General features: G+C 43.6%; 1 protein-coding gene across 1 annotated transcript in view; it reads left to right on the top strand.

The window, feature by feature from the left end:
- Positions 1-236: 236 nt before the first annotated feature.
- The window catches only part of PGBD5 (piggyBac transposable element derived 5), a 99,799-nt gene continuing 75,403 nt past the window's right edge, over positions 237-24,632 (top strand). The window contains exon 1 of the mRNA XM_026669468.2: positions 237-956. Coding sequence (XP_026525253.1) covers positions 269-956 — 688 coding nt within the window. The 5' untranslated portion in view covers positions 237-268. The remainder of the gene's footprint in view (positions 957-24,632) is intronic.

Below are 24,632 nucleotides of genomic sequence, written 5' to 3'. Positions count from 1 at the left end.
GCTGCGTGGAGAAAGGCATCAAGTAGCTTTAGCGCATGACTCGGAGTTAATGAGCCACTTGCAAACTTCTCGCGTTGGATCCGTAGACTTTCGCGCAGCCTCTCGTCTTTTTTCTCAAAACCAACTCTGTGATTTTAAACGGCGGAGATCCTCCCACTTAAAGGCGGGGAATGGGGTGGTCTCAGGACATCAGGAGCGCTCATAAAACCCCACCTCTCGTTTTTAGGACTGCAGCTGTCATTGGCTAGATGAGGAAGTACTGGAAGAGATGTTAAGCTGGCTGCTTCCACCCATGGCTCTGCACACACACAGGGGCGGGTTGTGCCGGGGAGAACGGGAGGCTGGGCTCCGAGGTGGCGGAGGCGGTGGAGGAGGAGAAAGCGGTGGCGGAACCGATGTTTCCCCAGCCTGCTTGCCTACTTCGGTGACCGAGCCGCTCCTGCTGCTGGGTTGCTGCCTGCGGCCGGAGGATCCGTCGGAGCGAGGGCGGCTGCTGACGCCGCCGGTGGAGATGATGGCGGAGGGCGGCGGCGGCGGCGGCGGGCAGCGGCTCAAGGCGCTGTCCTTGTTAGAGGCAGCCCGCTGCCGCTATGAAAGCCTGCAGATTTCCGACGATGTCTTCGGAGAATCGGGCCAGGACAGCAGCGGCAACCCATTTTACAGCACCACCGCGGAGTCCCGCTCTGCCTCCGAGGAGGAGGACGAGGAAGAGGAGGAGGGCGAAAGCCCCGAGGGAGGACGCAGCCATCGGGGCAGGACTGGTGGACGCCAAGGCTCCAAGGCGTCGGCAGCGGCAGAGCAGGAGGAAAAGCAGCAGCAAGTGCAGGGTGGCTTGGAGGCGAGTTTCCTGAGTCCCGCGGAGCAGCAGCAGCGGGAGGAGGAGGAAGAGGAAGGCGAGAGGGGCTGGAGCCAGAGCCTGCGGAACACCCCGACCCCTTCCTTCAAGGATAGCAGCGGTAAATCGGCTCGCGTCTCCTGAATGACTTGGCCGGTGACTCAGGATGTGTGGGGTCTCTGTGCGTGCGTGCTGCAGAAGTAGGGCTCCTGTTCTGGAGGAGTGTGGGAGAAAGTGGGGTTGACGAAACGAGGCAGTGAAAGGTCGCCCGACCACCCCCTCCCCCCCAATTCGAGACTTCAAAAGCATCCCGGACCTCCACCTTAGAGGGGAGGGGGAGAATCTTTGGGTTAGGAAAGACGCCCGAATTCAATGCTGGGAGAGACTGTTTCTCCCCATTGGGTTGTTTAGAAGCAGCCCTTTCCTTAAATCAGTTCCCCTCACTCCCGTGCCTTCCAAATGCTTTGGACTCTAACTACTAGCACTCTTGGCTCGGTGATCAATAGTCATGGTGGCACATGGTAAGAGCTCAGCTCAGCTGGAGGGGGGGGGGAGTTGGCTGCCTGAAAGGGTTGCATTCACTTTATTTCCAGAGAAGTGTAGCTAGTTCGGGTGACCCTCTGTTGCATTGGAGCGATTGTGTCGCCTCTGCTCTTTTTCTGCAAGAGGAAAGGGTCAAGACAGGGTTTTGTGGAAAAGCACAGGCTCCTCAATTGTGGTCCTTGTCAGACTACATTGTAGGAATCAGGACAAGACTCCTTGATGGTAGGAAATTGTGCAAATGCAAGGAGGAGGCAGATCTCCAGCCAATGCCAGTCACTGAAATTTTATTATTGAAATTTCAAGTCAAAGTGAATATAATTCCGTGATATAAAATGGGAAAGTAGGAAATTATGCATCCAAATCTATTTGGAGGGCAGATCCTCAAAGTAATTACAAATATATAATGGGTTGCATAGATTCTGAAATGCAAAAATCCTGGCCTACTGAGCTTAAAAAGGTGCCTTGGAGTGTGACACTCTAGGTAAAGGGACAGCTGTCTACCATAACTCCCCTCAATCTGTTATATACATATGTTGGGGCTGTTGGCAATTCTGCTAGCTGTCCTCCAAAATATATTTCAAATAATCTGCATCTTCCAAGTAATATGAACTGTTGTGGTAGATCACTTTCTTACTGCAAGTACCTGGGTATTCAGCTGCTGAGCCCTGCCAGCTAATTGTAAAGAATTGGGCACTAACTCATAAACATCTGAATATCTTTTGGGCATCTGTAAAGAATTTTGGATCTCCAGGGTAATGGTGACAGCCTAGCTCTGAATGCACTCTAGTTTACTGAACAAATTGTTATTAACCCTTTGAGAGCTGGGGTCAGAAAAACAACTGCAAGTGGCTTTTTAGCTTCAGTTTTCTTTGGTTTCATTTTAATATTGTCAAGAATTTGGAAAGGTTTGCCTTTGGAAAACAATGTCAGAAATTGACAAGTGAATCACTTTTTCTTAATATAGTCAGCCTGCAAGTAAAGCCAGGATATGTTTGAGAGTAAGGAATTGTTGCTCATTGCTTTTGACAATTAGGGGTTAAATTCTGCAATTCAATGTTCCTTATTTGGTTGCCAGGAAGATACAAGTTGGTCATATAATATATAGCACAGAGCCAGCTTTTTTAATCTTCCTATCATGATCTGGTTTTCCTCCAAAACAAGCACATAATGCCAAGAGTCATTGAATAATGAACTGTGAGTTATAAACATTCATGCATGAATCAGCTATAAGGATAATTATAAAAAGTAGAACACATGATGCAGGATTCTGGCATTTTGCAATATTGCACAAATTGTAGATTTTAGTTGCTTTCACCTTGGCTGTATGTAAAAAACAAAAAGGCATTGAATTAATGTATGTAGCTTGTTGATTGTCTACATCAGCTGAGACTTCCAAAGATACAAGTTACGAAAGTCAAAGTTAGACCAGAAACCTATGCACAATTCTTAATAAGGTCCAACAAATATGGCATCTTACAATATATGCAAGACCAGATGTCTTTGGAAGGTGATAGTGAGGATGAGTGACATTTTTATTGTTGTGTTTTTCCATTTGCATAATGCAGTATCCCTTAATTATGTTGAACATTCGTTCTGCTTAGTTATAGTGAAGACTTTTGGACCATAGAAGGTGATAAAAACAAGTAAAATAAAGCTTCTTTTGATGATTTCATGGACACATCTGTGGTTTCCTAGCCAACTAAGTGATTCACTACTGCTTTCATTTGAAAGTTTTTCAAAATTATAAATCTAGCCAATATATCTGGAAGACTTTGACAGTCTGTTTTATCCTAGTACCAGCCAGGCTCCAATTTGCTTAGCTTCCATGCCCAGACAAGTTTAACCGGGTACTGCCACCTGCTGAGATACATTAGACAATAGATCTTTAGAAATAAGTCTCTTTAGAACTGGTCTAGCATTTATTAGAATTCTGAAGAGGAATAATGCTTTGTTTTCAGAAAATGATTTTCTAGCCTGTACTATTTTGCTCTGCTATTTTTAGAATAAAATATACAAGTGTGGGCAATGGCCTCTCCCAATTTGGAGGGGGGAAAAAAGCAAAGCTGGCCAACAACACAGAAAACATATACAGACACTCCACAAAGGGCTCCAGCTACCCTAGCCCAGGTCTGGGAGAACAGTCAGGTTTTTAAGCATCTGGAACACCATCCAGGTGGAAATCATCAAGATCTCAGAAAAGCTCTAATTCCATGACATGCTTCCTGGTTCCATGACATGCTTCCTGGTTCCTGAAAGGTAACTTAATTTAACTGAAGGCATTTGGAATGTGCAACCCTACTGGTTCATACTGACTGCAGTTACATGGTCCCTCAAATAATTGGCCCCTGTGTCATGCAGGGCTTTATAGGTCACAACCAGCTCCTTGAAACCACAACTGGTAGCAAGTTTGAAATCAATGCAACTCATGGACCACATATCACTTGGGCACACTGAGGCATGCCCATCATTGTCTGTGCTTTTGCATTCTGGACCAGTTGAAGCTTTTGAGGGATCTTCAAGAGCAGCCCCATTGAAGTAATTGAGAAGGAAGAATTACTCCCTGTCTGAAGGGCCTACTGATTCAGGAAAGAGTACAACTGGAAGTGTGCAAAGGCTCTTTTGCCCATAGTTGCCACCGACTTTTCAAGCAGGAGCTTTAAGTCTGTGAAGATAATCCTCCCCCAGATTGTGTACCACTCTTGAATAGATAAGTGATACCCTATCCAGGTTTAAAATGGAGTTTCCTTGGATCTAGATGACACTAGCAACAACTACTTTGGTCTTGACTGAGCCGAGTATATTTTTTCCATATCCAAGCATTGGGACAGAGCTTTCTCAGCTTCACTTGGCTGGCCTGGGGTTGAAACATATAATTGGGCATCTTTAGCATATTGCTTGTTGTTGTTGTTAGTTGCGAAGTCATGTCCGACCCATTGTGACCCCATGGACAACATTCCTCCAGGCCTTCCTGTCCTCTACCATCCCCCAGAGTCCATTTAAGCTCACACCGACTGCTTCAGTGACTCCATCCAGACACCTCATTCTCTGCCATCCCGTTCTTCTTTTCCCCTCAATCGTTCCCAGCATGAGGCTCTTCTCCAGTGAGTCCTTCCTTCTCATTAGGTGGCCAAAGTATTTGAGTTTCATCTTCAGGATCTGGCCTTCTAAAGAGCAGTCAGGGTTGATCTCCTCTAGGACTGACCGTTTTCTCCAGCACCATAGTTCAAAGGTCTCAATTCTTTGGTGCTCAGCCTTCCTTATGGTCCAACTTTCACAGCCATATATTGCAACTGGGAAAACCATACATGCTTTTGTAAGCAGGGTGATGTCTCTGCTTTTTTGTAGGTGGTCTAGATTTGCCATAGCTTTCCTCCCCAGGAGCAAGCCTCTTTTAATTTCTTGGCTGTAGTTCCCATCTGCAGTGATCTTGGAGCCCAGGAAAATAAAATCTGTAGCAAACCCCAAATCTCTCCCCCTCCCATATCATGTAGATGGTGAATGAGGAGGGAGGGTCAAGTCCTGAAATACCCCCAAAAGAAGAAATCTAAGGAGCAACATCTCCCTATCCCTTTAACTGGAAGTGACTGTGAATAGAGGAAAAGAACTGCAGTAAAGCAATTTCAAGGTCCCTGGAGCTTAGCCAGAAGGACACCATGGTTGATGGAGAGAGAAAGGAGCATGAGGATGGATGTACCACCCCCATCCTGGCTCTGGCACAGATCATCAGCAAGTACACTTTATTTATTTATTTTATTTATTTTATTTTGTCAAGCAATTATAAGATAACAGGTATAAGCATGGTTATGAATACATGAAATGGATACATATAAGAAAAATAAAAAAGAAACAATAGGACAGGGATGGAAACAGGTCTAGATAAACTGCTTCCTCAGATTTCTTGATGGCTGCAGCCTGACATCCTTTTCAATAACCTTCCCTTTTGCATCTATTTTGTATTAAGATACATTGGACAAAAAAACATTTTTTTATGCTTCAAGGAACGTCATATTTATTTTCCCCTAAATGTGGGACATAGCTCAAGAAACATACTGTGAATGTTGTTTGAGGAGGCTAACTCAGAGAAGATGAAGCTTATGCAGGCTAACCTTATATCTACAAGTTTTCCCTATTGCCGTTAGGATTGGCCGGAGTCCAATCAAAGTATATATCAGGATGGGAATCTGTCTAGACATTTTGGGAAGGTTCCTTTAACTCAGCCAGGCAAAGTCAGCAGTTACATAATGTTGCTGTGATTGCAACAAGGCTGTAGATAGAGCAACAGATGAGGAACTCTACGGTCCTATGAAAAGCCAGCCTTTCATTGGAGGTGGTAACTTGAGGCTCTCTGGATGTTGCTGAAGTGTAGCTCCTAGCATTCCTCACAATTAGCCTGCCGGGAGTTCTGTTTCAGCAATATCAAAAGTGCCACAGGCTTCCTATCCCCACAGGTCTTGGAGGGCTTTGTGTGTGTTGTGCTTTCATGTCTTAGAGCATGAATAAGCCAACAGAAACATAACCCATCTCTGGAATTTAGTTATAGCCCACCCCTTGTGAAATATTAAAAGTTGCCCTTTGGACCTCAGTATGTTCAGAAAAAAATATAACCTATTAATTTTAATTACGCTTACTTCTATTCTTCATGAGGTAAAAACCATGGAGTTAGTAAAATTGAGAACTGGAAAACATTCCAGATTGTATGAATTTAAGACAAATTTTATATTGCTTTTGTCTGAAAAATACTTTGGAATTGAGTTAGATACCTCTTGAGTCACACAGTTTTCTTCTCTCTTCAATTGCCTCACTGAATGGCAAAATGGTGTTTATGCTCAACTAATATTTTCCTTCTTTATATGTATTTGTTTATGAAACATATATGGCCACTTTGTACCATAACTCTTGGTGGCTCCCAATGTGAACAATAAAAGAAGTAACAAAAACCAGCATTCCAAAAAAGTCCAACCCCTATGGCCTCAGTACAAAAATAATCATAGTTCTGGGCTGCAGCCTTATCCTGTCCCAAGAAAAGAAGCCAGTTTTTTCAGGCCTTCCAAAAGACTAGAGGTGTAAGGGGCTGCTAGATTTCAGGGAGGAGACTGTTCCACAGGGCAGGGGCCCTTACTACAGGTAGGAAGGTGCACTGCTTACATCCTGTTAGATGACATCTTTTAAAAGAAGAGACCTGAAGGGCCCACCTTTTCTGATTAAATCGGATTTAGAAAGCAGAGCAAGGCTGAAGTAACGCAACAAATGGCAAACCAGAAATCAACAAAAGGACTGGATAGTGAAAAAGTTTCTAGACGTTTATGAAAATGATTTCTGTATGAGGACATTTCTATTCTAGAGGAATTCAGTGTGGCAATTGTGGTTCTTTTTAGCTTCACAAGTCAGGGATAGGTGGTGGCCTGCCCTAAATTACGTAATGGTTGTACTTTGCACTTAGCTGGGACAATTATTTACCCAAGTATGCTGGCAATACACCACCTCCAATGTCCTGTCAGATGGGAACTTGGCGTTTTCTACATTTTTTCCCTTGATGGATGGGAGGTTGTTATTTCTTTCTGTTCTGCTTGCTTTTACTTTTGAGGGTTAGGGTTAGGGTTAGGGGTTAATTCTGTTAACTCTTATTTCCCTGGTTTCATTACCTGGCAGACTGGGGTTGGTTAGTTTGTCCTCAAAAGAACCATGGACTCAAATTATCCTCTTTTAATTCCCTCATTGACTGTATGTAAGCATTTGTACCTCATGGTGAAAGCCAGTTTGTTGAAAGGGCTAAAGGCCAGAAACTGGGAGTCTTTAAGTCCTACCTTAGGCACGAATGCAGTGAGGTTATCGTTGGGCCGGTCTGTCTTTACATTTTTCCCGAACCAGGAAAAATACAGATTTGTTCATGTGGAGGACAGGAGTCAAAACTGATTCAAAGGCAGCTCCACCTGCAACTTTTTGTTAGCTCTCTTTGAGCCAGTCAAGCATGCTGTGTAAATTGGCCTATTGACTAAATTCACCTATTATATTTAACTACAGAAGACGGGAAAGAGAAAGAGAGAGAGAGACCAAGATAGTAGGCGTGAAAACCCAATTGAAACTGCACCCCTTTGTACATGAATGTTATGTGGATGCATAGACAAAGGGGTAGGGGGCTTTGACCATGTGGTCATGTTTGCTGCCTAAGCCTCTTACCCCACTCCAACTATAGTCACCCCTGCTTTATTATGAATTGTTAACTGTAGTTTTATTGAATAAATCAAAATAGGCTTGGATTGCAGAATAGACTAAGTCAAAGCTAAACAAAACATGTTTTGACGTGGTATGGATATAAATCCAGTTTCTGCTCCTTGATAATAAAATGAAAAAGAGCATTCTACTGCTTATTCCAGCTAGTCAAATCTTCAAAAGTGAATAGGAATACATGAAATACAAAGAATTGAGGCCTTGCTGTCTTGTAATGACTAAAAATCTGTGTATACCCTTAAGGAAAGTGAAATCTTGGTAGACCAGAGTTAAAGGAGAAAATGTACTAAGTACCTTCAGACAACTTCACTTTAACACACTTGTTACCATTTGCTTTGTTTTGCATTGTAGCATTTTGTGCATTTAAAAGTATTACATTAGTAATAGACGTATACATTAACAAGCTTCAGCAAAAGATACATTATCATCAAAAAGTTCATTGAAGCAGTTACCCATGGAGTCATTTACTCCATGATAATGTTATTAGTCATTCTCCCACTAGAAAAATGTTTAAAATGAACTGCTAATTTTATCTTAGAAAGGTCTAAAAGAAGGATTTTAAAACTGAGCCCCATGACTCCAGGTGGCTTCAATGAACATTTTTTTCACCCTTTTATACAATTGCAAATTTAATGCTTCTATATTTTAGGAAAGGAAGCAAATCAGTATCAATGTATAGTATATACAGTAATAAATATATATGATATGTATACAATAAATAAGGTATGCAGTGTTTTATATCTAATGGTGAATTCATGCTGAAAAAATTGTTTTTTGATTCAATAGGGAGTAGTGTGAACAAACAAGGAGGACATACATTATGGTTGGTTTCCTTCTCTCATAGCAGTGGTGCAGTGCTCAGTGGTTAAAACACTAGGCTTGTTGGCTGGAAAGCTGGCAGCCTGGGTTCGAGACCTGAGCACTATGCAACAGGGTGAGTTTCCATCCTCGCCTCAGCTCCTTCCAACCTAGCAGTTCGAAAGGATGCAAATGAGATCAGATAAATAGGTACCACTTAGGTGGGAAGATGATGCCATACTGGACACATGACCTCGATGGCCTTGAAACAGAGATGAGCACTGTTCCTTTATAGTCGGCAACAATTAGCAGAATAAAATCCACAGGGACTCTTTTGCCTTCTCTCATTAGGCTCCTCCCACTGCATTTTTCAGATCCACCCCATATAATAGATGACTTTCCAGAAGAGTGCCAGAGGTGGCATAAAGGACTACAGGTGACAGCAGGAAAGGTAGAAGAAGGAATCAGTGAAATTCATCTCTCCCCCCCCTTTTATAACACTTTTGTGGGATTAAACAGCTTTCTGTTTAATCTTTTTAAAGGACAGTTACTAGGTAAAACTAGATTGTTCAGACAAATGAAGTTATTGGGATTAGATGGAATGTGAAATGGATAATCTTCTAATTGATATCTACAAATTGTCGCTCAACCAAATCTTGCTAGAAGACTGGAAAAAGCCTATTTTTCAAGAAACAATTCTTTGCAGGCAGGAAGATGTCATGAAACGAAAGAACAAGCTTCCTCTAACAAAAGTTATCCTAACATTTCAAGAAGAATTGGGCTTCTCGTGCAATCCCAACTTCTACCATTTCTTTGAATATTCACAAACCTGTGAAGAAAGATAGTGGTAGAATAGACATTAAATATTTGGGGTGTTGTTAAGCCTTCTAGGTTGTCCAGACAAGAAGGACAACAGTGAATACTAGCTCTGTCTAGGGAAGGTTCCTTCTGAATAATTTCCCATGATCCATCTGCTTCTGTGGACCAAGATACCTTTTGCATGACAATTTTCTAATCTGTAGGCTCTTCCTCCAACTACCCAAGGACATTCCCGCATACTGTACCATTACAGGGTCCCAAGATCTGCTCATACTTAAAGCAACCAGGTAAGAGAATGTGTTCTTTTCGATCCAATAAGTGATTAATAGAAAAGGCCCTAGATAGAAATGATAATTTCCACAAAGAAGTAATGGGAACTAAGTATGAGGCTGCCAGACTGTTTATATGCCAATGGTGACGACCACAGGAATCACAAGTGTGTTTCACTATTGTTCCAAGGCCTCACTTGGAAGTTCTGCCAACCAAATTTGCATGATTTTGTGCATGCAAATGGATAAAACTTTGGTCGGGCATGAGGTGAAGTGACATGGCTGGTTTTAGAGGTAAAGTGTGTGTGGTGGACGTTGCTTCTCCAAAATGATTCAAAGGTGTACACACCGGAGGTGGTATTCAGCAGGTTCTGACCAGTTCTGGAGAACTGGTAGTGGAAATTTTGTGTAGTTCGGAGAACCGGCAAATACCACCTCTGACTGGCCCCACCCCCATCTATTCTCTGCCTCCTGAGTCCCAGCTGATCGACTGGGTCTTCTTTTGTTGCCCTGCACAGGAGAACGGAGCTGGAAAGCAGATTAGTGGGGTGAGGAGGGAATGGGATTTTGCAGTAACCTTCCCCTGCCACGCCCACCAAGCCATGCCATACATACCAAGCCATGCCTCCAAAACCAGTAGTAAAAAAAATTGAATCCCACCACTGGTACACACCTTAGTTGAAAAGAGGCATCTCCTTTACACATAGCCCTAGCAAAGGCATTGGATTTTTGGCTGCTGAAAGTCAAGTAAAGGTTCAAAAGGGCTGAAAAGGTAACAAAGGTGGCAGATAAAATTCAATGTAAGAAGGATACACTTTCCTAACGCAATAACCATTGGACAAAGCATTATCAACAGGCTGTATGTAAATATGGTTGAAATAATATGTAAATAATAATATCAGATGTAAATAAAGTCACTGAAGCCAGTAATGTAAAATATTCTGTGGCTTTGTCATGGCGAGGATTTATGAGATTATTAAACCTAGGTGAATTCTAAAACTGAAGGGATAACAGTAGAGCTCTGGATTATGACAAGGTTGGAGTCTACCCATCCAGTGAGGACATTAAGTTGAAAGTCCTGTCTCTCTCTCTCTCTCTCTGAAATGAGGAAGGAGAGGAGGAAGTGACAGATGGCTCCCCACCCTCACCCCACCCTGGATTGTAAAGCTGCCTCTTTTATGCATGGAAACACGGACTGTATTTTAAAAACTTTTTAAATTTGCTGCTAGGAGGATACTCATCAAAAAATTATTCCTCATCTTGGTGCCACCCGTGCAAAAGTCCCATCTCTTATTCTACCACTCGCTCTACATTTCCATATTATTCATTTACAAATTCAGTCACAATAAGAAGAACCAGGGAATTAAATTGTTTCATGGGAACCGGTTTGTCCAGTTTGAGAGTGACATTCAATGTTCTTTGGCAACGTATGCATAAATACAAAACCACTGCAGTTTAGTCTCATGAAACAGAACGAAAGTGGTATGTAGCACTGGAAAGTAGAAAGTTTAAGTGGACCTTGACAAAGCAACCATCCTTCCATAATGTTGGGATCCCCCCAAAATAATAAATTGATTTAGAAAAGAAAAATACACCATACATCACAATTAAGGACATTTGGGTTCATTATTTTGACTTTCATCAGCAGAAAGTATGTCGTGAGGAGAACTGCAGAATATCTAGCCACTTTTGTTTCTCTAGTTGTCCTTTTGGTATCTACAGTAGCTGTACAATTTTACTGCAAAAATAAGCAAGATTCATTCATTCACTCAATTTTGATGCAGCTTGACTTCAATGACTCTGGGTGACTCATGAAATAAAGAATAATATAAAAACAAGTAAATAGGCATAGATTAAAAATTAATCCAGCATAATAGGCAATAAGAAAAATCCTGAGAAACAAGAAGAAGAGCTGCAACCGAGAGAATGATCACTTAAGAAGAATTTGAATCTGAGGCAGAAGCAAAGCCACAGGAAATAGGTGATGCCCACAGGCCTAGGCCATGTAAGACTTTCTAGGTGATGATCAGCACTTTGAACTATACTGGGAACTACCCTGGCAACCAGCACAGATCATGAAGCAAAGTTGTCAAATGTGAACATGCCGAGCCTAGTCCATCACAACTGCTATGCTGCATTCTGGATCTATTGGACACCCCCAATAGATCCCAATAGAGAGGTCATTGCAATAGTCAAACTGCAAGACGACAAAGTCATAGAACATAGAATAATAGAGTTGGCAGAGGCCTTGCAGGTTTTCTAGTCTGGCCCCTATGCCATCCCAGACAAATGGCTGTCCAGTCTCTTCTTGAAAACCTCCAGCGATGAAGCATGTGCAACTTCCAGAGGTAAGCCATTCCGCTGATTAATTCTCACTGTCAGAAAATTTCTTCTTAGTTCTAGGTTCCAAAAGGCAAGGCAAGAAGCAATGGATGAAAACTAATGAAGGAGAGAAGCAACCTAGAACTAAGGAGAAATTTTCTGACAGTGAGAACGATTAACCAGTGGGATGGCTTGCCTTCAGAAGTTGTGGGTGCTCTAACACTGAAGACTTTTAAGAAAAGATTGCACAGCCAATTGTCTGAAATGATATAGGGTCTCCTGCTTGAGCAGGGGGTTGGACTAGAAGACCTCCAAGGTTCCTTCTAAAGATATTATTCTGTTAGGTTAGATCTCTCTTTCGTGAACTTCCACCTGTTACGTCTTGAACTGCCCTCAGGTGCTTTGAAGAATAGGTTGACCCACTTTTTCTCTGTGACAGCCCCTCAAGTCCTGGAAGACTGCTAACACACCACCCCTAGTTATTCTCTTTGTTATACTAGATATGCCCAGTTCCCTCAATCATTCATTGTATGGTTTAACCTCCATATCCCTTATCATCATCACTTCATTCTTTCTAAGGTCTTAGCATCTTTTTTATATCCTGGTGACCAGAATTGGACACAATATTCCAAATGTGGTCTCACCAGTGCAGTATAAAATGGTACTACCACTTCCTGTGATTTGTCTGCAAGGGTACCTGATCCAAAAAAAAGGTACTACTGGTATACCAGATGGAGCTCTTTCCATAAGTTACCTGCTCTTCTGAACTTTCTGAGATAGTTGCTTCTAATCTGTTCATTTAAAATTATGCTAAATAATACTGAGGATATATAATTATATGCTGAATAATCACAAAATAATCTGTTTATGGTAAAGGGTCTGCTTATTTAATTCAGGGAATATCTGTCTCCTGTAGTTTCTGCTCATCCTGCAGGATCAGACAAGAGTTGGCATGCTTTAGGTCCCATCAATTAAACAATAGCAATAGAAATAGCATTTAGACTTCACAGTGCTTTCCAGCCTTCTCTGAGCAGTTTACAGAGTAAGCATATTGCCCGCAACTATCTGGATGCTCATTTTACCAACCTTGGAAGAATGGAAGGCTGAATTAACCTTGAGCTGGTGAGACCCAAACTGCCAAACTGCTGGGAGTGGTAGATCAGCAGAAGTAGCCTGCAGTACTGCATTCTATCCACTGTGCCACCACGGCTCAATGTCATCTTATAAGACCCAGAAAGTGGGCTTTCTCTTCTCATGGTTGCCCTCTGGAACAACATACCTCAAGAGGTCTATATATGATCTTTACCCTGACCTTGTTTAGATGGGTCCCAAAAAACGGCTTTTCCACTGGGTCTCTTAAAGCAGGGTCCCCAACCACCAGTCTGCGGACCGGTACGGTCCATGGAACAAGTCCTACCGGGCCGCTGGTTTGCTGGGTGCCGCCATCTTTTTGATGAAAAGTGCTTCCGGTGAGCTTTTCCGGGTAGAAAGCTCACTGGAAGCACTTTTTCATCAAAAAGATGCGGCGCTACGCTTCGGTGAGCTTTTCGGGTAGAAAGCTCACCGGGCACTTTCATCAAAAAGATGGCGGCGCGCAGCGCTTCGGTGAGCTTTCCGGGTAGAAAGCTCACCGGGCTTTTTCATCAAAAAGATGGCGGCGCCAGCGCTTCGGTGAGCTTTTCGGGTAGAAAGCTCACCGGGCACTTTTTCATCAAAAAAGATGGCGGCGCCAGCGCTTCCGGTGAGCTTTTCCGGGTAGAAAGCTCACGGGCACTTTTCATCAAAAAAGATGGCGGCGCCAGCGCTTCCGGTGAGCTTTTCCGGGTAGAAAGCTCACCGGAAGCACTTTTCATCAAAAAGATGGCGGCGCCAGCGCTTCGGTGAGCTTTTCCGGTAGAAAGCTCACCGAAAGCACTTTTCATCAAAAAGATGGCGGCGCCAGCGCTTCCGTGAGCTTTTCCGGGTGAAAGCTCACCGAAAGCACTTTTTCATCAAAAAGATGGCGGCGCCAGCGCTTCCGATGAGCTTTTCCGGGTAGAAAGCTCACCGGGCTTTTCATCAAAAAGATGGCGGCGCCAGCGCTTCGGTGAGCTTTTCCGGGTGAAAGCCATTTCTACCCGGAAAAGCTCACGAGCGCATGCGCGCCATCTTTTTGATGAAAAATGCTTCTGGTGAGGTCACCGGAAGCACTTTTTCATCAAAAAAGATGGCGGTGCCCAGCTAATGCCAGTACCGGGCCGCGCCATAAAAAGGTTGGGGATACCGGGCGCGGCATAAGAAAGGTTGGGGATCACTGTCTTAAAGGAATGTTTCAAACTCAGGGCTGTATTTTTTTATTGCTGTTTGGGGACGTATACTTGTTATTTGTTATATTGTTGTGGATTTATTTTTTTATGTTGTATGCTGCATGCAGTCATTACAGAGTTGAGCGGCCTTAGAAATGTGACACATTTTGCCCTATAGAGGCATATGAAAATTTTTTAAAGGCAGATTATTTGAGAAGATCATCTAAGACTTTGAAACATTCAGAAGTGGTTCAGAGTCAGAAACAAGTCCCCTTCCTCTTGGGACGAGTTTGCAGACAGGTACAAATCAATGTCTTGAAAAATGTGTATTTACATGCAAAGAATAAAAGAAGTTTCTAACATGGTGGATTGTTATACAGGGTGAGAAATTACATATTTCTAAGCAGAAGTAATGTAGTATATAATAATAATATAATAATAGGTTTATATCATTAATGAGAGACAGAAACCAAAAACTGAGGACTAATCATAGCCCAAAATCTCTCCTCTGTCTAAATTTATTAACAACTTTCCCCCAAATTTACCTAAGGCAGCTCTAGGTACATACAAGTGGTGGGATTCAAATTTTATGACACCGGTTCTGTGGGCATGTCTTGGTAAGTGTGGCAGGGGAAGGATAGTGTAAAATCTTCAGTCAGAGGTGGTATTGGCTGGTTCTCTGAATTACTCAAAATTTCCGCTACTGGTTCTCCAGAACTGGTCAGAACCTGCTGAATACCACCTCTGGTACATGCTGTTTTTTATTATTTTTACTGGGAAATTTGAGTGGTGTCACATGAAGATGAATGAAGGGGATGCATTGTCTGCTGCAACAAATCTTTTGCCAATTACTGGGAGATTATATGCCCAGTCAACATGACTGTGTGATAAATGGGCTTGGCTTGCAGGTTCTTCCTTCATATGCAATAGCTCTCAAAAGTGGAGAGAAAAGAAGGAATGTTGGTTCATACTTGACCTTTGGAAATGGAGGTGTCACATTATTTCATCAGTACCGATTAATTTTGTCCTGTTTCACTTTCTGTGTTTAGGATTCCAGCTGAACAGAACTAACAAAGCCAGGATTCTCAGAAAATATTACAAGTCCACAAGGACTCATTTTAACATGCCAATTTCATATATGTATAATGACAGGTAGTCCTTGATTTAGAGGAACATTCATTATTTGACCATTCAAAGTTGCAATGGCGTTGAAAAAAGTGACTGATGACCATTTTTTAGGCAATTGTTGCAGCCTCCCCATGGCCACATGATGAAAATTCAGCCACTTGGCAACTGGCGTGTATTTATGACAGTTGCAGTGTATCTGGTTCATGGGATCACCTTTTGTGACCTTCTGACAAGCAAAGTCAATAGAGAAGTCAGATTCACTTAACAGTGTTACTAATTTAACAACTGCAATGATTCACTTAACAACTCTGGCAAGGGAAGTTGTAAAATGGAGCCAAACTCACTTAACAACAGTCTTGCTTAGCAATGGAAATTTTGGGTTCAGCTGTGGTTGTAAGACGAGGTTTACCTTGTATGTTTCAAAGCAGTTAGCTGAATGTTAAGTTTGGAGAATGAGGAGACCAGACATCTGACCAGTGACTTCAACTCTTTAATAATAACAGGAATCAGAATGGAACAGAGCAATGCTATGGGCAGCAGTAACCCCTTTATAGGGTTAGCTGCTGCCTGATTAACCAATGAAACTGCGCAACAGGTTCCAACTACTGACCAATAAGGACAGTCCCAAAAGTAACCAATCAGGGACTGGTTCTGGCCCAATCCCAAGTTGTTGTATGAGGACCAATCAATTGTGCAGGTTTTCAACCCCTAATTTGCATTTAGGTTATTTACTTTTATTGATTCACAACACCCCTCCCCCTTGGGTTCTGTTTGAGGGGAGCTGTGATAAAATCCTCAAGATAGGCAGGCCGTTTGGTCTGCCTGGAAGATTTTCGAGGCTCCATCGGGTTTTGTCCAACATCCGGTTCCGGTGGAGCGTTTGGATGACCATTGTTAATTTCTATTTCGCTGCACGGTGATTCCGTGCTGCATTCACTGTGGATGTCTCCGCTGCTGCGTGTTTCTTCGGGGTTTTGCAGTTCGTTTTCCCCTGTATTAAAGTTCCCTGGCGACATCAACTCCCTCCCGCTTCACGTTCCGGTGCTTCGCTGGGCTGTAGGGCTCCCGTTGACCCGCTATTAGTTGTATCAAAGTCAATTCCCTCGATACTCCCTCCCCCTTGAGTTGTTGAACTGGGAAGGTCATGGCCGCTGGGTGATAATCTCGATCGGAGTTGGTCTATGTGGCGTTCCACACCCTCCCATCGTCTGTTAGCAAGCGTGTAAGATCTAGGCCCCGGTGAGGTGGGTAACAGTTGCGGGTATCCATAATTCGGTCGCGGAAAAGTTTTTGGCAAAGATTAAATCGCCTACCTTAAATTCCCGGCATTTGCTGCTGGAGCCGATAGGTTTTTCTGGTGCGAAAGCGGGGTGGAGTCGGTCCAGGTGCGACCGTATTTTCCGCCCATGAGAAGTTCAGCGGGTGTTTTGTTGGTCACGCTGTGGCGTGATGTGCTGCAATAAGAGGATTCGATTGATTTTCTCGTCGATGTTGCCAAATTCCATTTTATGCAGGGTCTTTTTCACAAATTGTACCATGCGTTCTGCACGTCCATTCGCCGCAGGGTGCGCGGGCGAGGTCAGCGCATGGCGGATGCCCGATCAGCCAGATATTGTTCAAAGGGCAATGCAGTGAACTGCGGGCCATTGTCGAGACCAACACGTCCGGAAACCCGTGCGTGGCAAAGAGTCTGTTTAATTTATTAATAACTGAGTCGGTTGTAGTTGTGTGCATTCGATGAATCTCGAGCCAGTTGGAATAGGCGTCGACAGTAATCAGGAAAGTGTGACCTTTGGTAGGCCCGCAAAGTCAATATGAATACGGGACCATGGTCCCCTCGGCGTTCCCATTCGGTTGGGCTTGCTTTCGGTGGGGCGTTGCTGACGTCCTGGCAGCGTTGGCACGTAGCGACCCAGGCCTCGATTCTTTTGTCGATTCCCGGCCACCAAGCGTAGCTGCGTGCGAGTGATTTCATCCGCACAATACCGGATGTCCCTCATGCAATACCGCCAGCACAGTCTGTTGCAATTTGGTAGGGATTACGACTCGATCGCCCCACAAGATACAGCCTTTTTGGGAAAACAGCTCGGTTTGGCGGGCTTTGAAAGCGCCCATTCAGGTGCAATTTGGTCCATCGGCCACCCCCGTTCAACCCAGCGTAGTATGTGTTGCAGAACTGGGTCACGTTTTGTTTCAAGAGCAATGTCTCTAGCCGTCAAGGGTGGTGCCTGTAGAGATTCAATCTGTAGTGTTGAGAGGGTTGGGGCTGGATCCACAACAGCGTCTGGGAGCGGTGTTCTGCTCAATGCATCGGCGTGGAAAATCGATTTCCCGGGCAGTGCTGAAAAAGTGTAGTTGTAGGCCGCCAGGAATTCAGACCAACGGGTCATTCTGGGGGACAATATATCGAGGGTTGGTTTATTACCCGCAATGATCCCCAGTAACGGTTTATGATCAGTGATTATTGTAAAGGCACGACCATAAACATATTCGTGAAATCTTTTTACTGCAGCAACAATAGCTAAAGCTTCTTTGTCCAGCTGACTATAATTGCGTTCAGCTTTAGCTAAGGTTCGCGAAAAAAACGTGATGGGGGCTTCCGCTCCATTTGGTAACACGTGGGCCAGAATTGCCCCAACCCCAAAAGGCGATGCATCACACGTGATAGTAAGCGGCAGAGTCTCGTTGTACTGCATAAGTACTGAATCAGAAGTTAGCAATTTCTTTATCTGTTGGAAAGCATGTTGTTCCCTTTGTCCCCAAACCCACGTTGCTTTTTTGTCTAATAGTCTATGCAATGGTTCAGCTACTGTTGCTTTGTGGGGTAAAAACACATTATAGAAATTGATAAGTCCAAGGAACGCCTGTAGGTCTGCCTTGTTCCTCGGAGTGGGTGCCTTTTTAATTGCCCGTAATTTGTCTTCGGTGGGATGAATTCCTTGGCTGTCCAGGAGGTATCCCAAAAATTCTACTTTTTGGTACATAAGTGGCATTTATCTTTTTTTTACTCTGAGGCCTGCATTTTGGAATCTTCGTAAAACCTCTCTGAGTCGTTTTCTAGGGTGTCTTTGTTAGGTGCGGCGATGAGTACATCGTCGAAATATGGGACAACGCCTTTTATCCCTTGTAACAACCTTTCCATTAAACTCTGGAAGATTCCAGGGGCGCGCTTACTCGAATTGGAGCCGGTTGCATTTAAAGCGCCCCTATGTGTTACGATCGTTTGTGCCTCGGCTGTGGTTGGGTCTACAGGCAATTGTTGATATGCCTGGGCTAAATCTAGTTTGGCGAAAACTTTCCCGCCGCCCAGAGAATGGAGTAAGTGTTGCACTACCGGTACTGGATAAGCACTTTGCTGCAGTGCGTGGTTTAATGTGGCCCGGTAGTCTCCGCAAATTCTTAGGGACCCATCAGGCTTGATTGGCGTCACTATGGGGTTTCCCAACGGGCATGGTCGGTGGGTTCCAGTACGCCCTGCGCTATCAGCTTATCGAGTTGTTCGTCGATTTTAGGCTTTAAGGCGAAGCGGCACCGAGCGCGGCTTAAGGCGGATGGGTGCTATTTCAGGGTTCAAGTTAAGCGAGATTGGGGTCCCCTTATACTTGCCTAGTCCGTTCGCAAAACGTCTTTGAAGTCTTGCACGAGGTCTTCCTCCCAATCGGCGCTTTCGGCCTTGTGGACTCCGGCTACAGTGATTCTAAGCGGCCTGAACCATTGGAGGCCTAGAGAAGACTAGGCCTGTCGCGATCCACGACAGTCAGTGGTAGTGCGACGGTGCGGTCCTTGAATGAGACCTGGAATCTGCAGGACCCGACAACGGGGATTCGGTTGCCCTGATAGTCTTTGAGTATAACCCTTTGAGGGTTAAGGTCTTGGCGGCGAATCGTTGGAAGGAGCTTTTGGAGCGTTTTCCACGACACCATCGAGAGGGAAGATCCCGAGTCTACCTCCATCACGCAAGGTTTGTTTTCGATGGCGACCTTTACTCGGATTTTCCCGGCATCAAGGGATGTAGCGTGGCCTATGGTGATTGTTTGGTGGGTCTCTTCCGCCTGGTTTCCTCACGCCTGGTGGAAGTGGTGGACGGCTTGTTTCTGTAGGAGTGGTTCACTTTTTCTCGGTGTGTGCCGAAGAATCCGGAAGACTGGAATTCGGCCTGTCGGGGTTTGGAGTTCTGTTTGCTTCTGCAAACCTTTGCGATGTGACCGCGTCTCCCGCAATGGTGGCAAAGTGCGTCAAGGAATTTGCAGCCGGATCGTGGGTGATTCGCTCCACAGCCGGCACACAGTCGAAATGAGTGTTGTGAGGACTGCTCTCTCTCCGTTCGAAGTCGGTTTACCTCTTCCTCATCGCTGTCGGACGGGGACTCTAGGTCTTCGTGGTGAGTTGATACCGGTGTCTCTCTGAGCGGCGAGGTATCAGTGGCGAGTTTACGTGGCGGTGCGTTGGTGCGGCGCATTTGGGCTGCTGACTTCTTTGTCGCCTCTGCTGCTGAGGCTTCTTTAAGGGCATCGGTGAGGCTGATGTCCCCCTTAGCCATAATTTTGCTCTGGATAGCACCGTCTTCTAGGCCCAGAACCAAACGGTCCCGGAGGGCTTCTTCCAGGTCGGCCCGAACCCGCAGAGGCCTCCTAGGTTCCAGAGGTCCGCGATGTAATTGGCAAGGCTTTCGCCTTCCATTGATCCCTCTGGTAATATTCGTGTCTTCTTACTAGGGTCGATGCGGAGGCGCATAGTGAGCCCGTAGTAACGGCTCGAGGATGTCCCAGTCCATTTCTTTTACCTCTGCTGGCTTGGCAAGCGACTTTGCCATTTTAAACACGGTTGGCCCACAATGCGTTAGAAAGATAGCTCTTTTTTTGCCGGTTGTTGCATCTTTCAAATTGTTAGTTTCCAGAAACATCTGGAACCGATCCATGTAGGCCTCCCAGTCTTCGGTCTCTGGATTGAATGGAGCGGGTGGTACGGCACCGCTGGCCATGTTGCCGTTGATGGTGCGTGTTTGACCACGTGCTCTGTAGGTTGCTCTGTAGGTTAGTCAGCTCTTCGGTCTCCGCATCCCACCTTCGTCGCCAGTGTTAAGTTTGGAGAATGAGGAGACCAGACATCTGACCAGTGACTTCAACTCTTTAATAATAACAGGAATCAGAATGGAACAGAGCAATGCTATGGGCAGCAGTAACCCTTTTATAGGGTTAGGTGCTGCCTTATTAACCAATGAAACTGCGCAACAGGTTCCAACTACTGACCAATAAGGACAGTCCCAAAAGTAACCAATCAGGGACTGGTTCTGGCCCAATCCCAAGTTGTTGTATAAGGACCAATCAATTGTGCAGGTTTTCAACCCCTAATTTGCATTTAGGTTATTTACTTTTATTTATTCACAACACTGAATGCATGGAAAAATTGTACCAGAGACACAATGGTCTCTTTCCAACTTGGAGGAAATAAGGGCAGTTTGCTAAACCTCTGAAGCAAGCAGGGACAGCACCATTTAACTCTGCTGCAGGGAGAAACTGTTCAGCTTGAACATTGCTGGGAGCTTTAGCCACATTGTTAGCCCAGGAATACTTAAAAGTTGTTTCCAAAAAAGGCCTTTTGTCCTAGTCTGCCTTGTAAGTTTCAGTAAAGGCAGTAAATCCTTCAGAAAGATTTTGTGCAGAGCCTTCCAACTGACTCTTATCCAGGAGTCCAAGTCCTTATTGATAGAAGCCAATTTGCTCAAAAAGCAAAATAACTATTTGAGCTTACTAAACAGTAAGAGGAAGCATTGCCTGCCCATAAATTCAGTGGAGCCACCCTGAGTAAAAAGCCTTCCCCACTTTCTCTTTTTGCCTAGTCTTAGGAGCCGTGGTGGTGCAGTGGTTAAGTGCAGTACTGCAGGCTACTTCTGCTGCCTGCCAGCTGCCTGCAATTTGGCAGTTCAAATCCCACCAGGCTCAAGGTTGACTCAGCCTTCCATCTTTCCGAGGTGGGTAAAATGAGGGCCCAGATTATTGGGGGCAATAGGCTGACTCTGTAAACCTCTTAGAGAGGGCCATAAAGCTCAATATTGCTATTGATATTGCTAATGCTTGCTTCAATAGGTATAAAATAGAAGTTGAAATAAAGAGGTGGCAGAGCAAATGAAGAAACTAGGAGGGAATTAGTAGATCATATTTTAAGTAAGCCAAGACCTCTAACAGATGTTGGTTTTCTATTTTGTTTGAAAGGTCCCATTCAAGCACTCCAGTGATAGAAACAGTGGTAGAGGTAGAAATTGGCTTATGTACAGTTTCCTCACACACCAGGAATTTCTCTAGTTTTGACTGGTTGAATTAATAGGTGGTTGTCATCCAGACGTTCCTCCATGGCAGTTCTTCCTTTGGCCCATCTTACTCAGACAGATTCCTCAGGCAGACTACCATTTGCCCCCCTCCTTCGCTCCTTCTTTCCTTCTCTCAACAATCAACCATTATTGCAATTCTGTGATGTATATATATATGTATATATATAGCCTATATTGCCATTCAAAAAGAAATTAAAACAAAGTTGCTCATGAGAATGGCTTCTGGCAGTTTCCCATCTTGCTTCGCCCCTCCTTACAATCTGCTGGACAAAAAGCTTGCTGAGGCAATGCAGGATTGCACTGGGGGTGGAGAGATACTGGAATAGGAATAGACAATATTATGTTAACTCACAAACACTTTCCTAAGTTTTATTGTGACTATGTAAGAAAACCAGGAAGTCGCCAACAGTCCCTATTGGCTTCAAGGAATACTTTTGGAAATGAATAGTAGAAAGGGTAATTTCTGGCAGGAATCTGACACACCACTTCCAATTTAGATCCATAGTTCATTCTAGATTCTCTTCACCCACCCCTATGTTTTATTAATTGTTTTAGAGAACTCTTTAAAGAGTTGTGAGTAATGTAATGTGTAGTTGGGTCCTTTAGAATTCCTAATTTATTTATTTTATTTATTTATTTATTTATTTTATTTATTTGATTTGTCAATTGTTTACAAGATAATAAGTATAAGTGTATACATAGTTGTGAATACATGAGATGGGTACATATAAGAAAAATAAAAGAATAGAGAAACAATAGGACAGGGACGGTAGGCACGTTGGTGCGCTTATGCACGCCCCCTACAGACCTCTTAGGAAAGGGGTGAGGTCAATGGTAGACAGTCTAAGGTTAAAGTTTTTGGGGTTTGGGGAAGAGACTACAGAGTCGGGTAGAGTATTCCAGACATTGACTACTCTATTGCTGAAGTCGTATTTCCTGCAATCAAGTTTGGTGCGGTTTACTTTGAGTTTGTATCTATTGTGTGCTCTTGTGTTGTTATGGTTGAAGCTGAAGTATTCATTGACAGGTAGGACATTGCAATGTATGATTTTATATACCATGCTTAAGTCAGACCGAAGGCAGTAATTCAAGGTTTTCTAGTTCTAGAATTTCAAGTCTGGTGGCATAAGGTATTCTACAACGAGTAGAAGAGTGGAGGACTCTTCTTGTGAAATATTTCTGGACTTTCTCAATTGTGCTAATATCAGATACGTAATGAGGGTTCCAGACTGATGAACTGTATTCGAGTATTGGTCTAGCAAATGTTTTGTATGCTCTGGTTAGTAGTGTGATATTGCCAGAGAAAAAGCTACGTAGGATTAGGTTAACAACTCTTAATGCCTTTTGGCTATGTAGTTGCAGTGGGCTCTAGCACTCAGATCATTAGAGGTGAGTATTCCAAGGTCCTTTACAGAGCTTGGGTCATCAACAAGGTCTTGACTATTCAGCTTGTATTTTGTTTTCTGATTTTTGCCAATATGTAAGACAGAGCATTTATTTGTTGAGATTTGAAGTTGCCATTTGTTTGACCATTCGGATACATAGTCAAGATCTTTTGTAGAGTAGTAGCATTGTCTGTGGTATTGAACAGCTTTACATCATCAGCGAAGAGAACGCAATTGCTCTTAAAATGATCACAGAGGTCGTTTATGTAGAGTATGAAGAGAGTTGGTCCTAGAACACTGCCCTGAGGGACACCACTATTGACAGGTACTGGATTTGATAGGACTCTCCCGATTTTGACCATTTGTTGTTTGTTTGATAGGAATGCTTCTATCCAGTTATTCAGTTGTCCAGATATACCATAGGATTTTATTTTTAGGAGTAGTTTGTCGTGTACCACTGAATCAAAGGCTTTACAGAAGTCTATGTAGATTGCGTCTATTGCTTTGCCCTGAGTCGAGTTGTGTCGTCCATATGTTTTTGCAGTGTAAGAGTTGCAGATTACAGGATAGTTTTTCTGAAACCAAATTGTTTATTGGAGAGTAGGTTGTTTGTCTCTAAGTGGAGGATGATGGATTGGTTAATAATTGATTCCATGACTTTGCAGGTGACGCAGCATAAGGAGATTGGTCTGTAATTTTCAACTAGGCTTGGGTCTCCCTTTTTGAAGATGGGGATGACTGTGGCTTGTGACCATAGGTTAGGCAAGGAGCTGGTCCTGAAAGATTTTTCAAAGATTATGCTTAGAGGTTTGGCTATGGCAGTGGATAGCTTTCTTAAGAAGTAGGCACATATTCCATCGGTCCAATAGATAGGGATGGTTTTAGATTGCGTAGTGATTTTTCAACATTGTCTTCTGTGAAATCGATATGTATTAGGTCATTGTTGTTATCTGTGGTACGGTTAGGAAATACTGGGCAAGATCCATTGCTGTTTACAAATACTGAGCGAAGAATGTGTTAAAGATGTTGGCTTTAATGGTGTCGTCGTTTGATCTTTACCATCAGGTCCTATCAAGGGAGGGATGGACCTTGAGTCTTTTTAGTTTGTTGTTTACAAAATTGTAAAAAGCACGGGTGGAATTGATGCATTAGAAGGTTTTCTTCTTGTTTAATGTGATAATTGGTGCATTCGGTCTTTATCTGGTGGCATAAGTTTTTGTATCGGTTTTTGAAATTGGCAGCGTGACCAGATTTGTTTTTCCACCAGAGTGATCTCTTTTTGGATTGAAGTTTCCTTATTGATATGGGTAATCTGCTTTTTTGTTTTGTTTTGGGAGTTGTTGTTGGAACATATAGTATGATGACTCTTTTGATTTCAAGTAAGAATATGTTGTAATGGTCTTCAACGGTATTGCATCCAGAGAATAGAGATTGCCAATCAAGGGATGAGAGGTCGTTGTCTATAAGATCATAGTTGCCTTTTTGAAGTTATAATTGGGGATTACATCATTGAGGTGATTTTTGTGTGGACGTATGTTGAGACAAAAAGTCAATCATATTGTGGTCACTGCTGGAAAAGGGTTCTTTAGTTTGTATTCCGTAAATTAAATTCAAACTATTGCAGAAGATGAGATCGAGGCAGTTGTTTAGTCTAGTGTTGTTGGTTACTAGTTGTTCCAGTCCCAGATTTGT

The sequence above is a fragment of the Notechis scutatus genome, chromosome 1 (assembly GCF_049901735.1).
Source record: "Notechis scutatus isolate UNSWTSFEM ecotype Mainland chromosome 1, rNotScu1.2, whole genome shotgun sequence".
NCBI lineage: Eukaryota > Metazoa > Chordata > Lepidosauria > Squamata > Elapidae > Notechis > Notechis scutatus.
Note: the sequence above shows the minus strand (reverse complement) of the source record. Positions and strands in the feature narration are given on the sequence as shown.